Here is an 18366-nt window from a genome sequence, read left to right as displayed (position 1 = left end):
GTCGATCCGACTACATCAACACCGAGGAGTGCTGAGACTGCCAAAATACCGGATCAACAAGGCGTCGATCCCAAACTTCGGATCGAAGCCCCGAAGACTGGAAAGAAACCGGAGACCGCGTCGAGGCCTGTCTCCAAAGAGCCTGTCGGATCAAAAGCACCATCGGCATTCACGTTGCAACAGGTGTCGGAGTCCCTAAAGCGCATCAGGGAACGGGACACACTCGAACCGAAAACGGGTCCCGAACCGAACAAGGCCGCCAAGGCTCACTCGGCGCCGGCACCAATCAAGTTTGGATTGCCACCACCGGGGGCACCTAAGATGTTCGAACTTAGGAAGAGTATCGAACAACCAAGAACAGTGTCCACAGAAAGAACTGATGTCGAAGACTCACAGGACCAGTTTATCGACGTCGACACTGGTAGACTGTTGTTCCGCAAGCGGAGAATTGTTCCAGAAAAGGCTTTGTACTCATACAAAATTCCACTAAAAAGGAAAATGGCGTCTGGTTCGACACCAGTGCTTGTAGAACCTTACCACACATATGATCAGGAACCACCATCCTTTTCTCCCGCACACTCGGAGGCGGATACAGGAGAGGGCTATACTGAGGATACCTCTTACCCTGTGGATAATGACCCTGATGAACAACAGCAAGACCAGGATCAAGCATGGGGAGACCCTAATGACCCAGGAGACCCACAAAATGCTCCTGACACTCATCTTTATAATATAAAACCATCTCCCACTGAAGATACTGCTGCTTTTAACGCCCTCATTGAAAGAGCGGCTGCCAATCACGGAGTGGAACTTCATTCTGACTCTGTGGAGGAGGATTTCTTGGTGGACACGTTCTCCACATCAGAAAGAACGGTCAAGACTCTACCAATGTTAAAAGGGGTTATTAAACATGCTAAGGACATCTTTAAGGAAACAACCAGAGCACGGGTATTGAACCCGAGAATAGAGGAAAAAATACAAACCAGCCCCAGGAGACCCAATGTACATTAAGGGTCAATTGCCGTTGGACTCCATGGTAGTTTCTAATGCTCGCAAGAGAGCTAACTCGCAAACTACCGGTGATGCTCCTCCTCCGGACAAGGAGTCCAAAGTGCTAGAAACATCAGGAAAAAGGATAGCAGCACAAGCACTCAGGCACTCCTGGCCAGATACGACAGGTCACACTACGATACCCTAGAAACACTGCTAGAACACCTACCAGATGACTACAAAGATGGAGCGGAGCTCCTCATCAGAGAGGGACAACTCATTACAAATGCGTCCATCAAATGCGCACTAGATGCAGCTGACACTGCAGCAAGGGCAATCAACACTAGTGTGATGTTGAGGAGGCACGCATGGCTGAGAATATCAGGTTTCAAACCTGAAATTCAATCTAATATCTTGAATCAACCAGTCAACCCAGACTTTTTATTTGGCCCCGAGGTTGACACTACACTAGAAAAGATTAAAAAGGACACAAACTGCGAAATCTATGGGGGCTCTACAGTCGCAGCAGTTTCGGAGTGGCTCCTTTCGACGCCCCGGGAATAGAGGAGCAGCTATAGGTCAGGGGTCCCAGCAGCAGTACAATAAAGGAGGTACCCAGAGTACCTATAATAAGAACAATAGGGGTGGATATCGTGGATCCAGCACCAAAGTCAGAGGACGAGGACACAACAACACCAGGTCCTCCGCCAATAACAAACAGTGACGTCTTGTCACTGCCCCCCGACCACATAACACCGGTCGGGGGGAGACTCCAACAGTTCCTGCCAGTCTGGAGATCCATCACCACAGACAGGTGGGTCAGAGAAATTGTCCAGTACGGTTATTGTCTGGAATTAACATCCAATCCACCCAACATACCACCAAGACAACGTCCTATGTCCGCAGAGCACTTGGCATTATTGCAGCAGGAAGTACTAAGTATGCTGCAGAAAGGAGCCATAGAGCTCGTGCCTGTAGAACAACGAGGGTCAGGGGTGTACTCTCTGTACTTCTTGATCCCAAAAAAGGACGGGTCTCTCAGACCTATACTGGACCTGAGACCTCTCAACCAATACATTCTGTCAGAGCATTTTCATATGGTCACCCTCCAGCAGGTTCTGCCGTTACTCAGTCAGGGAGACTTCCTAGCAACACTGGATTTGAAGGATGCGTATTTCCACATACCCATACACCCATCACACAGAAAATATCTCAGGTTCACTCTTCAGGATCAGCATTATCAGTTCAAAGTACTCCCTTTCGGAGTAACAACGGCGCCCAGAGTCTTTACCAAGTGCCTAGCGACAGTGGCTGCACACTTACGGAGACAGCACATTCACGTCTTCCCTTACCTGGACTACTGGCTTGTTCAGGCAAAGTCAGCCCAGCAGTGTGCCAGCCACATATCCCACACCATTCACCTTCTTCACAGTCTGGGATTCTCACTAAATTATCCAAAGTCACATCTTCAACCTGCCCACATACGGCAGTACCTGGGCGCGACCATAGACACTCTGGCAGCCAAAGCTCAGCCAAATTTAGTGAGGATCAACAGCATGCAACTGCTGATAAAAAAGCTCAGACCTCAACACTCCCTTCCAGCGCGAGTGTTCATGCAGTTGATAGGCATGATGGCCTCCTGCATCTTCATAGTCCCGCACGCGAGACTACATATGCGCCCGCTTCAGGAGTGCTTGGCATGTCAATGTAATCCGACTCAAGGACAGTTGAAAGACCTAGTGTTGGTGAGCGGTCGGGCACACAACTCTCTGCATTGGTGGATTCCACAAAACCTTTGCAAGGGCCGACCGTTCCAAGAGCCTGTTCCACAAATAATACTGACGGCGGACGCGTCTTTCCAGGGATGGAGAGCTCATGTACTCAATTACACAGTGCAGGGACTATGGACGACACAGCAACAGAAGATGCACATCAACCTTCTGGAACTGATGGCAATCTTCCTGGCAATGAAGGCATTCAAAGTACACTTGTGCAACAAAGTCGTGTTGATCCGGACGGACAACATGACTGCCATGTACTACATACAGAAGCAGGGAGGAACACACTCTCCACAGTTGTCTCATCTGGCTCAGAGCTTGTGGAGGTGGGCCATTCAGAGGAACATGTTCCTCATGGCAGAACACCTCCCGGGCAAGGACAACCAAATGGCGGATCTGCTCAGCAGACACAGCCACCAAATGCACGAGTGGGAGCTACATCCATCAGTACTCCAACCGTACTTCCAGCAGTGGGGTCATCCAGAGATAGACCTATTCACCACAAGGGAAAACGCAAAATGCCAAAGCTTTGCCGCCAGGTTCCCGCACCCACAGTCGCAGGGCAATGCGATATGGATGAACTGGTCAGGCAGATTTGCGTACGCTTTCCCCCCAGCGCCATTAATACCGCTAGTGGCACGCAAACTAAGGCAACAATCAATGACACTCATCCTGGTTGCTCCAATGTGGGCACGCCAGCCATGGTACACCACGTTACTAGAACTTTCCGTGGTGCCGCCTCAAAGACTGCGGCTAACACCCAAACTTTTAACACAGAACCATGGCGAAATTCAGCACCCAGATCCGCAACAGCTGAACCTGGCGATCTGGCTCCTGAAGTCTTAGAGTTTGGCTACCTGAACCTGCCTCCAGAATGTATGAATATCATCAAGGAGGCCAGGAGACCCACGACCAGAGCTTGCTATGCGGCTAAATGGAAAAGATTTGTCATTTACTGTAAAAACAATGACATTAATCCGCTGGATGCATCCATTCAGTACATCATCTGTTACCCGTTACACTTATACCGATGCAATCTGGCATACAGCTCCATCCGTATACATCTAACCGCAACAGCAGCCTATCTTCAGAACAGGCAGCACCTCTCTTTATTCAGAGTGCCTGCCATCAAAGCCTTCTTAGAGGGACTCAAAAGAGTGATTCCTCCAACACACCCACCGGCACCGGTGTGGAACCTGAATGTGGTCCTCACCAGACTGATGGGTCCACATTTTGAACCTCTACATTCATGTGAGATTCAATTCCTCACCTGGAAAGTAGCTTTCTTAGTGGCAATCACTTCGTTGAGAAGAGTTAGTGAGCTCCAGGCACTAACCATTCAAGAGCCATTCATACAGGTTCACGCAAACAGAGTTGTACTACGTACCAACCCCACATTCATGCCTAAAGTGACATCGCAGTTCCACATGAATCAGACTATTGAACTGCCTGTTTTCTTTCCAAATCCAGAAAATGTCTCAGAGAGAATGCTCCATACACTAGATGTAAAGAGGGCCCTCATGTACTATATAGACAGAACAAAGGATTTTAGGAAAACAAAACAACTGTTTGTTGCCTTTTCTCCATAACACAAGGGCAACGCCATTTCCAAAGCAGGGATAGCCAGATGGATCGTTAAATGTATTCAAATTTGCTATGAAAAAGCTAAACGCACATTAACGATTCCCCCAAGAGCCCACTCAACACGAAAGTTAGGGGCGTCCATGGCTTTCCTAGGGAACATTCCTTTAGAGGAACTATGTAGAGCAGCCACATGGTCCACTATACATACATTTACTAAACACTACTGTGTAGATGTACATTCAAAACAGCAGGCAGCTGTAGGATAGGCTGTTCTCAAGACCCTTTTTCAGACTGCTGCAGCTGACACGGGCAGCCGCCGCTAATGGAGGGACTGCTATATAATCTATGCACAGATATGAATTCAGCAGCCCACATGCCTCGAACCGAATATGCTACTTACCAGTATGCATCTGTTCTTGGCATGTAGGGCTGCTGACATTCATATCGCCCACCCTCCTCCCCGGCGCCTGTAGCGGCTGCAGCACTCAGAATTACTTTATAGCATGGTCATCACTTACTGTATCTACTCCATCACTGCCACAATGGCGAAAAACAATCTGAGGATGGAGAGGATGCCCATGCGCACAGTAGTCCAGGGGAGGAGCCACCTATCTCGTGATACTTCGAAGACTCTTCCAGGACAACAATATGCAATCATCCGGACCCAACACTAGGCGGCGATCTATGCACAGATATGAATGTCAGCAGCCCTACATGCCAAGAACAGATGCATACTGGTAAGTAGCATATTCGATCATTTTAAAGAGTGCAGCAAATGGCAAGATATTTTCCATAGAACACATGTTTGACCAGAGTAAACATCTTTGTTGCTGCTCAGCTTGTTATAATAGTGATTGTTGTCAAACAGATTTGATGGTAAAATATATTTTATTTAAATTTGTTTTAAGGATTTAGATGCTATTTTGATGAAGGCGGCAAAGACTAAACCAGGACCAACCTTTTTCCGTAACCTTGGCGACCGAGGTAACATTTCCGTAGCCCTGACATTTTGTGTTTTGTTTAAATACATATACAATACATGTGACTACATTTGTGAAAGGCTTACCTCTATTGGGCATTTTCATTTGGTCAGCAGCTGTTTGTCATTTTGACAATGCCAACATCACTTACCTTTGTGAGTGGATAGGAATCTAGTGGCTGGCAGTTGGAAGCAATGGATTGGCATAGTTCTCTGAAACAAAGGAATGTGTATGGAAAGGAGACAGCAATGCAGTTAAGGGCAATGTCAAGTCAAGTCATGGGTATTTATAGCGCGCACATATCACTCTTGCGAGTCTCATGACGCTTGCAGTCTGCTGAGTGCAGAAGAAAGGGACCCATGACTCTTATCCAAACAGCCAGGTCTTCAATCTTTTACGGAAGCAGTTGTGGTCTGGAGTGCTGCGGAGTTCAAATGGCATTTTGTTCCAAGAAGCAGGAGCCAAAAATGAGAAAGCACGCCCACCCTGTCTAGCAGTGTGGATTTTGAGAGGGGTGAGCAGAGCAGAGTCACTTGAGCGCAATGCCCTGGGTGGTTTATACCAGCGTAGTTTTTGCACCCAATATTTAGGACCCCTGACATACATTTGTTTGTGTGTGAGACACAAGGTCTTTAAAAGGGTGCGTTTTCTCACTGGAAGCCAGTGGAGAGTTTTAAGACAGGGTGCCGACGGTGATCTATTAGGGCGGTCGAGGACCAGCCTCGCAGCAGTGTTTTGGAGAACCTGAAGTCTGTCAAGGAGGTCAGAGTTGATAGATAACAGAAGAGCGTTGCCGTAGTCCATTCTGTTAATTATAAGACCCTGTATTAGGGGTCTACAGGCCTCTAGGGGGAGCCATTTAAAGACTTTCCGAAGGCTCCGCATAACACCGAAGCAGGTACCAATAATATGATTCACATGGCCCTTCATGGACAAACAGCTGTCCAAGTGGGCTCCTAGATTCCGGACTAATTTCTTATGGGGAGGGCATGGGCCAAGCCTAGATGGCCACCAGTCCTGCGTCCAGTGGTTGGACGCTTTACCAAAAAGCATGATCTCAGACTTGGTCCCATTTAACTGAAGATGATTCGATGTCATCCATTTGTCCACATGGGTCAAGCAGTCCTTAAAACGCTTCTTGGTATCGTTGGGATCAGAGCCCAGTGTGACCAGAATCTGAGTATCATCTATCTAGGACAGGACGTCGAAGCCATAGGTTCTGTTCACAGCAGCTAGGGGGGCCATGTAGATATTAAAAAGGGTAGGGCTCAAAATAGAGCCCTGAGACACACCCATAGTTACAGATCTTTCACTGGAAGTGATGTCACCCATCTGGACAATAGTTTTGCGGTCATTCAAGTAACTGATAAACCATTTCAAGGCCTGCCCCCTGACACCAATATCCCAGAGACGTGGTTCTAGGATACGATGGGAGATGGTGTCGAAGGCAGCCGACAGGTCGAGCAGTACGAGGATCGCTGACTGGTGTTTGTCCAGAGCTAATCTGATGTTGTCAGTGACCTCTACCAGGGCGGTCTCAGTGCTGTGAGCTGCTCGGAAACCCGATTGCGAGGGGTCCAAGAGCCCGTGACTTTCGAGGTGGCACACCAACTGTTTATTAACCAACGACTCCAACATTTTCCCGAAATAGGGTAAGAGAGAGATTGGCCTGTAGTTCAGAAGTATCTCTGGATCTGCCGAAGGCTTCTTCAGAATTGGTCTAATTCTGGCAGTCTTCCAGCACAAATGAAACTTAGATTCAGCGAAAGATTTGTTAAATAGACTGACCAGCCCCGGGAGGAATGTAGGAGCCATCTTTGGAAAGTGTTTTGAAGGGAAAGGGTCCGCGGGCGAGCCAGATTTAATTTTGTTCATGACCATGGTGACGGATTTAAGGTCACACTCAGTGAGTCAGGAGGTTACATTGGTCAAGTAAAGGGCACAGAGATTCAGTTTGCCCGCGTACGGGAGTGGTGGGGAATGTTTTGTGAATTTTCATAACTTTTTCCTCGAAGAATTCCGATAGCGAATCAATCCAGTTTTGAGAGACGGGACCAGTATGTTCATCAGCAGCAGAGGTAAATTCTTTAAAGATGTGGTATAGTTCCCTAGAGGAGTTTTCTGCTTTAGTTATCCGACTTACCAAGTGAGTTTTTTTAGCTAATTTAATTTCACGCATGTAACTATGGTGAAGTATTTAATAACTTTCACGATCTATTGGGCATTTTGTTTTCCGCCACAGTTTTTCTGCGGCGCGACACAGCTTTTTAGAGACTTTTAGATGGTCAGTGAACCAGAAAGAAGTTCGGTTCTTGGACCTAATGATCTGTGTCGGGGCAATGAGATCCAGTGTAGTCAGAATTGCTTTATTTAACTGCACGGCATCATCATTAACACTCGCCTCGGGGTTTGAGGAATAAGAACAGAACTGATCTTGGAACAGTGGAGGCATTACTTTACGCCAAGGCCTACAAAATACTTGATTGCTGTCAGAGTGTAGTTTCATTCTAGGGGCAGTAGGAATAGTGAATTCCAACAGGAAATGGTCAGTCCATAGTAGAGGCTCCGTGGTTTCAATGACCAGTTCCGGTGTATTAGAAAAAAGGAGATCGAGCGTATGGCCTGCGTAGTGGGTAGGCCCAGCCACCATTTTGACCAGACCAAGAGAATTAGTGTTTGAAAGTAGTTTATCTGTGTCCTGGTTATGTAGCAGTTCCGCATGGTAGTTAAAGTCACCAAGGAGAAGGAAGTTGTCGGAGGCTATAACATGCGGGGCAATGATTTCAATTAGTAGGTCCGAAAAGTCCCCTTTCAAACCAGGAGGACGGTAAACCAGGGCTCCTCTCCATGACCCGCTTAAGAGACCTATAATTTTAAAGATACATATTTCCATCTGATTGCCCGATACATTTTCCAAAGCGCTGATTGTTAAAGTGCATTTGTAAGCAATTAAGAGACCTCCCCCCCCCCCTTTTCTCTTTCCTATCAACACGAATCGTTTTATAAGCAGAAGGGAAGGCTACATGCAGGTCAGGACCGGCATGTTCATGAAGCCAAGTTTCCGTGATAAAACATAAGTCTGGGTCAGTATGGTCCAGTAAATCCCATATCTCCAAAGAATGTTTGGAGACAGAACGGGCGTTAAAATAGATAGCTTTCAGTGAGGGAAGGGGGGCTTCATGCTTCCTGTGCAGCCTAGGCCTAGCGGGTGAGGCAGCGTTGTTAATGCTGGATGAAAGCATAATTTCAGGGCATTGGAGTAGGCCCTTTAGAAATATGCAAGTGCCATTAGTGGAGAATGTGTTTAAATCTTTGAGTTGAGCACTCGAATATTGAAGAAACTCCATTGTCAACATGTCACACGGCGGGAACTCGAAGATGAAACCGGTAAGGATTGTGGCCGCTGGGCGCTGCCAGGCGCAGACGGGTGCGCCTTTGGCGCGCCGCTGCGCGCGTCCGCGCCCTCAGCCCACTAAAATAGAAATAATGAGGGGAATCACTAGAGTGCGCACCTACGTTTCCGGCCGAAAACCGTAAGTTTTGCAACCCCTATGTGACCCTCCGTGCAATCGGCACACGCCGTGACGGACCGGGGTCAGGGGTGAGGTATTCTAGGGCACTAGCGGCAGAAGGTGAGCACAATTGCAATACACAGAGTAAAATCAGTTTTAAGAGCAGTTCTTAAAATCTTTAAAATCAGTAAAAATGTCTGATGTACAAAAGAGCGCAAAGTGCAAAGAGGCGTCAATGGCGGTCGTACATTAGAACAAGTGAACAGCAGCCATTTCCGTGAAGCCACAGAGCAGCGATGGAGATTGTGCCTTTATTTTGAGATAACTCTTGTATTGTGGAGGTGCTAGTTAAGTAGCCCAGTATCACCAGTACATAGCTACATCCTTTTATAATGGCAGTGAAAAGTACAGTAGTTTGTGTTGAGGAAGTAGTTTTATTTTGGGCAGTACCTATTTATGTTTTTATTCATGCACTTTTAATCAGCTGGACTTTTCTTCATTAGAGGCTAGATTTTTAAGAAATTTCTTCCTACCTTTTCTTGATAATGCAAACAGATGGGCACACCTTTTGCAAACTTGGACGCTCACGTTTATTCAGTCCTTGAGCCTGTCTTTAATTGTGCTTCACATATAGGGAACAAGCTCCTGCAATATATGAAGACTGTTTATTAGCAAATGTAACTCTGTTGCTATTTATGACTCGGGTGTTTGGGTCAATATTGATGTGTCCAACCTGCAAGTAGAGAAAAACTGATTTGCTGGCTAATTTTTTATCATGCCCCAAGGTTCCTCTTACTTATTTCTTTTGTCGCAAGGAACTGGAATTAAGTTACTTGTAAAATCAAATTAAAGTGGCGCCAGTACATGTGTGGATTTGTTTTTGGGTCAAAACAAACCCGAGTGGTTATTCTAGAATGTTTGTTTGGAGGCCACTATAAAGATTGCATGGCTGTGTTCTATCAAGAAAGTCCGATCTGAATTAGGGTGACCTCAGCTATTTGTCACGCCCTGGAAATATTCGAACCTTTATCGTGGGTTATAATAGAGGTTTCTAGAGAGGAGGCATATTTTGGGTGACGTGTTTTAACTATGACTGTTGAGATCTGCTGTTTGTTTTATGAATTCATGAATTTGTTTCTGCGTCTTTTGTTCATTGTGTTATTTTATATTGTTTACTAAGTACATTTGCTATGCTTTTATGGTTGATTTTAATCAAAATGAACTAAACTTATGACATTGAAATATTTCAGTTTTGCTCTGTACTATGTTTTATGTGTATTTTGTGGTAGACAATGTCTCTCAAGTTCAGTATTCTTCTAAGCACCAATGTCTTTCTAAATGTTATATGATCAATCCTGTATAAGATGAAAATAAAAATAAAATTGCAATCAAATATAGTCAAACATTCCTTCTTGCTTCTTCCCAAGACACAACTAAAAAATTCAAACTTAGTGGTGATGCGATAACAGAAGGTTTGTGTGCCATGGCATGAGAAAGGGCAACACAAAAAGCATACTTTATCAAACAAAAACCTGAATGGTTATATTGTAAGAACCGTAGTCACACTAATTTACTCAACGTAACCCACACCTGATTTATTTGCTATGAGGAAGATGTATCCTCTAGTTATCACGCTGCTGGCAATGAAAAAATGTGTTTCTTTGTTAAACCCTCACAGACTTTAGTAGTTGCATGCTTTATCACCGGGTCTCATCCTGTACCTTAAAAATCAGGATGGACTCAACTATATTCCAGGAAGCACTTTGAATATTTGTCATTCCATTCTGAGGTCTTCAGAAGATAATAAAAATACCCAAACCAACCAAGGTATTCCTTTATTAATGTTATGTTATGTTACAGATACTTCTAAAGCGCACGATTACCCAAGGGTGTCTTGGCGCTGAGTTGGGGTGTTTACAGTGTCGAGGGAACGAAGGTGGCCAGGCATTAAAAAGCCATGTTTTAACAAGTTTCCTAAAGCTCAGTAACGTGGGAGCTGCTTTGATATTTATTGGTAGGTTGTTCCAAAGCGCTGCTGCTTCAGAGGAGAAATCCTTCCCCCCCTCCCATCCCCGCCTCATTTGAGTCTCTTAAATCTATGGCACAAGATCATTAAAGTATTTTTAGACCTTCGATATCGTTTAGGTGTATACCAAGAGAGGAATTGTTTAAGGAATCTGGGGCCGGAATTGTGTACAGCTTTATAATTAAGGCACAAACCTTAAATTTGATCCGGTTAGCCACTGTAAGCCAGTGTAGCCTTTTGATGCAAGCTGAGACAGGGTGAAATTTAGTTAACTCTAGAATAACTGTTTTTCTGGCGGCAAAGGGAATGAACGGGAGAATTTTCCCAATGATCCTCAAAGTGTTAAAACTGGAGGAAATGACCGAGCTGATGTGTTTGTTGAGATTCCATTTCTTATCAATAACTATGCCCAGATTTTTTACTTTTTGGACCGGGATGGGAAGTGTTCCCAACTCCGTAGGCCAACATGCTTTGCTCCAGAATAAGGGTTTATTGCCAAATAAAATGACCTCTGTTTTCTCGGAGTTCAGTTTAAAGCAATGCTTGCCCATCCAGCTACTGACTGCTCTCATACAGTCGTGAAACTGGGAGGTATTGAATTCTACTTCGTTTGATGCAGAAACGACAATTTGTGTGTCATCTGCATACATAAAAGTTGTTTGGGTATGATTAAAAGATTTTCTGTAGGGGTGCAAGGATATAATGGTCCTATAACCATAGTAAGTGGTCGACATGTTTCAGACCCATAATTAAAGGCCAATTGGGTCCATGGGTTTCATCAGGACACAAAATACTTCCCCAGAGGTGTTTCAAACATCCATAGCATGCAACTTACTCATGCATGCATATTGATGTATTATTCGCCTAATATATGCTGTATTTCTATCTTGACTCCTATGCTAGAAGAGAACAAACAGCACAATAACGGGCAGAATAATATCACATCAATGAAGTTCATCCATAAAATAGTGCTTAGTTGTAACATTCTTGTTGCATTGTGTTTAGGGCTTCAATCACACAACTCTGGTCTGTATGCAGTGACATTTCACTGTGGGAATCAAAATAATATGGTCACATGATCAGGTGTGCCATGCATCAAATGGTGTGGTTACTCAAAGCAGAGCAAACCATAGGTGGAGTGATCACTCAATGCACTCCAAATTGTAGGTAATGAGGGTGAAGTGCACCTTTACAAGCAGGTACTTATCTAACTAGGGAAACCGTTATGGCCAAATGTGAGGATGGGGGTAGAGGGATACCCCTGTAGTCACACACTACAATCTTCAAAAGTCAGGATGTCACTTGGAGGAAGGGGGGAAAAACTCCATACTTTAGGAACAACACATGGTAAAAAAGAGAAATGGTTAGAGCAGTGCCGGCCATCTTAGGTTACTTTTAATCCCAGGAAATGTAAACCTGAAGAAATACCCTTACTTCGTCAAGATTAACATGCCAACAGTGAACCTACTTTCAGCCCCGCTCTCCAACCTGGTATGATCATGGTATTTTTGTGCTTCACTAGTCGCTTGATCAGGCCCCGTGCACATTTGGGGTGATGTAATGACATTGAAAACCCGTGTGCGGGTCAGGGATCTTAGAAAATGTTGTTCCCGGCACTCAATCTCATGTTTATGGGAGGGAAGGAGAAGGCGGAGTTACCTGTCACCACCAGGACAGACTCGCTTTTTAGGTCTCGCCTGACCAGCGCTTTAGCGCTGCTCTGGCGAGACTTATAGTAAGCGCGTTTTGGAAGTGCAAACTGTGGCTTTGCAGGCCTCCAACTACAGTGCATATGACCCGTCCGGGCGCGCGCACCATTTGGAGTCCTGCAACCACTTGTTTGCTTTCACTTTAGCCGTGATTCATCGCACCATTTGGCAGCCTGCGTGCCCGCCCCCACTCCCCCTCCCACTCCGTCAGCTTCAGTGCGCGCTTGTTTAGGTTGTGCCTACGACGCTTGTAAATCATGCCTTATCTCCTTACATTTGCTGTGCATTTAAAGATCAACACCAAATGTTACCAGCAGTTTTGGAGGTGCCTTCCCCTCTTTCCTTGTACTGCTGCTGGGTCTTTAAAGTACAATGCTGTCAAAGTAAACTTCGTGTAAGAATTAACACTGCCTCGGCTGTGGGAGCGCGTGAACTTCAATGCTCAATTATTATTTACAGGAGCACTTTACAGAAGTGCCTGCGCTGTTAAATCCTGGCTGAAAGCTTTGGTTGTGTGCGCGCAGACACATCTGCTAGAGGTTCGCAGTGGTATAGGCAATGTACTATATGTATGTGATCGCATTTTCCCCAGGCCGTCCGATCTAGCACCACCTCCAACCCTCCGCTGGTTGTTTACCTGAGTCCAGTCCCTCCCTTCCTCCTCTCACGTCTCTGCTTTTAACTCCCGCCCTGTCTCCTTTGTGTTGCTGCTCATTAACGCCCCCCTCCTCTAATACCCCAACCTTGTTGCTTGTTCCAAGCATGTCATTGCATGTGGAAGTTGTTAACAGATGCATGTGTCTGCTGTAAATTAAACAGCTTTTCGACATGCCCTTACGTGTTAATCTTTGAACATATGTCTCATCATAGTATGTTCTTCTACTACGTATCCCCACTGTAGCAATTATTTGACCTTTTAGCGCTTTCCCGTAACACTTGGTGATCTTGTAAACCCTAATGTTCAGCATGCACTTTCAGTGCTGGTTATTAATAGAGCGTACATTTTCGGCGTTTTTTTTTCAGGGACTTATAGCATGTGAGTGCATGTTCAATTTATAAGGAGATGTTCAACATGATCATAAACTTAGATCTTGTGAACACACTTTAGGCATGCTATTAAACATGGGGGTTGTGAAAATGTTCAGCTAGTCACGCATGGCACGTTTATCTTAAGAGCATATTTTCGGCTTGTTTTACGTGGATTATCTAGAGTGATCTTACCACGTCGAATGTGGAGTTTGTACTGAGGCTTTTAGCTGAAGAAGATTCTCTGAGAACTGGCCCCCAAAGAATCGCATGCTAAGAAACCCCGCAGTGTACATGCAGGGGCATGCGAGCATAAAAGCCAGGGGTTATTTGGTGTAAGCAGGCAAAAATGTATTTATTTGGAAGTAGGTTGTAACCAAAATGTGCCACTGGCCTACAAATCACAGTTCGAAAGCAGCAGCATTCATAATTGTGGATATGTCACGGCCCGGAGAAGGTTAATGAGAGGGTTCAATAACACGGACATTCCAGGGCTTCTACATTTCAGTTACAGCTCCTGTCTGGCTCCATTCCCCAGTGATGAATTGTGCCACCTAGGAAATGAAGCACAGTACCCCTTAATAATTAATATTGGAAACATTCTATTTGCTTGATTTGTAAAAAAAAAAAAAACTGCCAGGGCTCTTCTTAGAAGGCTACTGCACCCCGCACCACGCAAACCCGACAGCACTGCCATTGACAGTACCAACATAACACCTAAGCAGCAATATCCTACAAGTTTAACAATTCAGAGATTTCCAGCTTTCCAAAGCTATAATAACTGCATGAGAGGCTGGTATTATTCATGCCCAGTGTATGTTCACATAATAGACACAGATGATGTGCTCACCTCAGAATTAAAAAAGACAACCTCACCATGTGCTGGGCTGTCACTAGAGCCAGTGCTGACAATTATCTGCCTGTGCCGCGCACCGGAAACCGCTGACCCAAATTAAGCTTCTCTGCTTCTTGAACACTATGCATTAAATACAGTAATTATTGGAGTCACCAGCTATTGCCTGCTTATAGTTATTTGCAGGGGATTGGACTGTTGCTTGGAATGCCCTGACTTTGCTGAACACGTTACATGGAAACAAAAATCTGCACTGTTTTATGTGCTGGTATTCATTTACAAATCCAATACTATGAGATGGTCTGACTATTGAGTGGAACTGACATCATTTAAATTAATTGTTTGAAAATGAATCATACCTAGACATTCTGAAAATAAGACATGTACCTGCCACTCACGTACTTACTACGTAGGACGCCCCTGCATTAAAGGCGCTGTTAACTCGGTGACCGCCGGCCTCTCGTGACATTATTAGCTCTAGACGACTTCATGGATTCCGTTGTGCACATACTAAGCAATGTATGCTAAAAGGGTGAATACCTACCTGCCAGTTGCTGGTCATTTTCTGCCATTTGAACCCCAGGTTCATAAACACAAGAAATAATAACATTGTAACTAACTCAGCTATGTGTTCTAGCCCGGCTGATGAGGAGCAACACAACTATGTTTTTAACATTCAAATCTCAACAACCAAAGGTCACTTTCACTCCACTTACAGTGAGAACACGAGTTTGCACTACCCGACGACACTCAATGCACAAGCTTTTGCAATACAGTAGGTCTCGCATTTACGCAAGTTTAAGCTGTTGGCATTGTAAATGACAATGTGTTTTATTTATGTTCCAAAACCAAAACATAAATAAAAGGCATTGTCATTTACAATGCCAACAGCTCAAACTCACGTAAATGCGAGACCTGTTGCATTGCAAATGCTTGTTGTATATAGCACTCAAAATTGAATGATAAAAGTAAACAATGAAGATAAAAGCTGATAGTAGCAAGCAGCAGTGACCTATCCCTGTCAAATGATAAGGGCTCATGAAAGTTGTATACATTTTGGTATTCACCCAGGTCAGTCATGTTAATGATGGAGAATTTGGTTAATTAGAAACACTGATATTCAGGCTAAGGAAATCCCCATCACTGCCAGGTCTAACTATAAATGTTTAAGGCTTCACATAATTTGCTGGGGTGGTGATATCATGGCCCTTAAGATTGTTAATACCTCATGCTCGTGCACTGCATTATATATTGGGCTCATGGTTGATATAGAGTTTGGTTGTATGTGCAAAGAAAAGGCATAACTAACTATGTAAGTTTAATGCTGCCTATAATAAAAGTCAATGCCGTAAAGGTTGTCAAGGGCTTGTGAGTGTAATCTAAATTAGTGCAAATGCTGGGAATAGGCCGTGGGGTTCCTTGACACCATCAGTCATATCAGTTAAGTAGTGTAAGGTTAGTGGTGTATAAGGAGAAATGGAATCCTAGTCATTCTCTCTGCTACTGTTGAGGCCTGTTTTAAATGGTAGAGGGACTTGGTGTTCAAAAAACTACATTAGTACAATGTGAGGTGTAACATGATGTTGTTAACATCTTATGACACAGAGTTATGTTTGTTCCAAGGGATCTCATAATTTAGGACATGTATTTGGGTCCCCAGTCTGTACACCAATAGTTCTCTTCCGAGCAACGTCCTTCTAAACTTTTTGCAACATAGTTTTTTTTCCATGATAGTCCAGTGTACGTCTCTCTTTATGCCCTTTCTCTATAAAATGTGCTGACCCTTTATTCAAGGATGTCTTGCAACGAACATTACAGCCATGTTCGCTGACCTCCTTTTATTTTTCTCAAGGTCATCCCTATATAGCATGGCTTGTGTGGGCACTCAGTCAGATAAACCACATTGTTAGAATTGCAATTTGTGTGGTTCTGTTGTTCCCAGAGTGTCGGTAGATCTAAATCTAAAATTGTTGTTTGGCCTGTAAGGGGGTATACCAAGCTCTACCTGCATGGGTAATGACCTGCAACCCTAGAAAGGTCTCATAGGGTGTTTTGACGCTGTAAAAATATTTTGGTAGGTCAGGTATGGACAAGGATGCCACTGAAACTCCTATTTCTTTTTAAAGAGAAAAATATTTTTTTAAGGATAACTAGTTGCTAGCTAGAAATCACCATTGTTTCATGATCACTTTCTTTACTAGAGTAGACACAGTGCTATATGTGCTTATGCAAATGAGACCCTTCCTTTCCTCTTTTTTACTGTCCAATAGTAAGAACTCTCTCTGATTGTTCCCTGCTTATTTCTTGGCCTTCTCAATGATGGGTAATGGGTGTTCTCTCTCTAACAGTTTGTCTGTGTCTTTTTCTTCTGCACTGTGATCTTAAATCTCGGAGCAGTTGCTTCTGATCTGCTGGAATTGTCTGATAGGGAGGTTTTCCACAAGGGTGTGAAGATGTGCACTGTTGAAGTGCAAGAGGCTATTCTTGTTTGTTGGCTTGGTATAAAGTTTTGTTGAAAGTTTGCCATTCTTAGCCTTGGATGCTTACATCTCAGAAGGACTTTTCATTCCCTTCTCGAGTCATAGTGAATCTCAGGAACCTTTTCAGATTAGTAAGCCATTCTAAGAATTGGGTGACTTTTTTAAATTTCTGGGCCAAATGATGGAAATGTCATCTATGTAACGACGCCAAAGCCATAACTCCTATTCAAAAGGGTTAGTCCAAATGTGCTCTTCCCCAAACCAATATAATTACAGCCAGGCTACTCTGGGAGCAAAATTGGTTCCCATAGATGTGCTGTGGTGATTTAAATAGATCTTGTCTTTGAAGGCAGAATAATTCTTCGTCTGGGCCAACCTTGCCAATTGCAAGATCCAATTGATGGGGGCATTGTAATACTATTCACTCCCCCTTTGGAGGTCCTCAGTAACTCTCAGGGTTTGCTCCTGGGGGTTGCAAGTATACAATGCCTTGACATTCAGACATAGCATCATTTCTGTTTTCGGGTAGTAGTTTAGTTCGGCTAAGATGTTTAGCAGGTGTTTCATATTCTTAACACAGGATTTAATTTGTGAATATAGGTCTTAAGAACCAGTCCGCAAATTGTGATTAAGGTTCCAGGACCAAGCCTATTGCTTAGACTGTGGGGCGGCCAGGAAGGGGAATCCTTTGTTTGTGGATTTGATTTTTGGCAGTGTGTAGAAATATGGAATCCTTGGTTTAGTTGTAGTTAAAAAATTTGCTTCTTTGCATATAATTAAACCTTCCTTCACTTCGTTGACCAAAGTTGCTATAGCTCCTTGTAGGTGTTTAGTTGGATCTGCCTGGAGTACTTTATAGGTTCTTTCATCCCTCAGTAAAGCTAAACATGCTTCATGGTAGTCTTACGATTGGATGATGTATCTCTCCCGGCTCAAAAGTAACCTGATCCCTGGATCTCATGGATTTACTTAGACACATTACCCCCGATCTGTGTCACCCTGACCGACTTTCGTCATTTACGCACTGTTGCGGTTGCTCTTCATTTGGTTCCTGTGCAGCCCTGTCTTGGGTTGGTCTTTATTTGTTTGTAATGATTGTTGCTATGCTGTTCTTGGGGCTGGGTATTTTTTGGGATAGAGTGGGTTTCCTCCCCAGTGAGCCCTTTTTCTCTCGCTTCCACCCCTGTCGGGGATTGTGGGTCCCTCTCCTCTCTGGAGCCCCTCCTCGTACTCTGCCTCCATTGTCTCATCTGAGGCCCCACTGTAGCCTAATCAACCTCTTCCCTCATGAATGGACCTCAAGGTAGTTATCTTCAACGCCTGGGGTCTTAACAACCCCACTAAACGGAAAGCGGCCCTTTCTCTGCTTGAGAACTCTGGGGGTGATATTTATCTTCTTCAAGAAACCCATTTGCTCCACAGAAATAC

General features: G+C 44.4%; 1 protein-coding gene across 1 annotated transcript in view; it reads left to right on the top strand.

The window, feature by feature from the left end:
* Window positions 1–18366, top strand: part of MICU2 (mitochondrial calcium uptake 2) — a 1314791-nt gene that overhangs the window by 906175 nt on the left and 390250 nt on the right. Inside the window, exon 4 of the mRNA XM_085621585.1 lies at window positions 5261–5336. Coding sequence (XP_085477711.1) covers window positions 5261–5336 — 76 coding nt within the window. The remainder of the gene's footprint in view (window positions 1–5260; window positions 5337–18366) is intronic.

Source organism: Triturus cristatus, chromosome 8 (assembly GCF_964204655.1).
Source record: "Triturus cristatus chromosome 8, aTriCri1.1, whole genome shotgun sequence".
NCBI classification, from domain to species: Eukaryota; Metazoa; Chordata; class Amphibia; order Caudata; family Salamandridae; genus Triturus; species Triturus cristatus.
The sequence above is the reverse complement of the archived record's forward strand: the minus strand, read 5'-3'. Positions and strand labels throughout refer to the sequence as shown.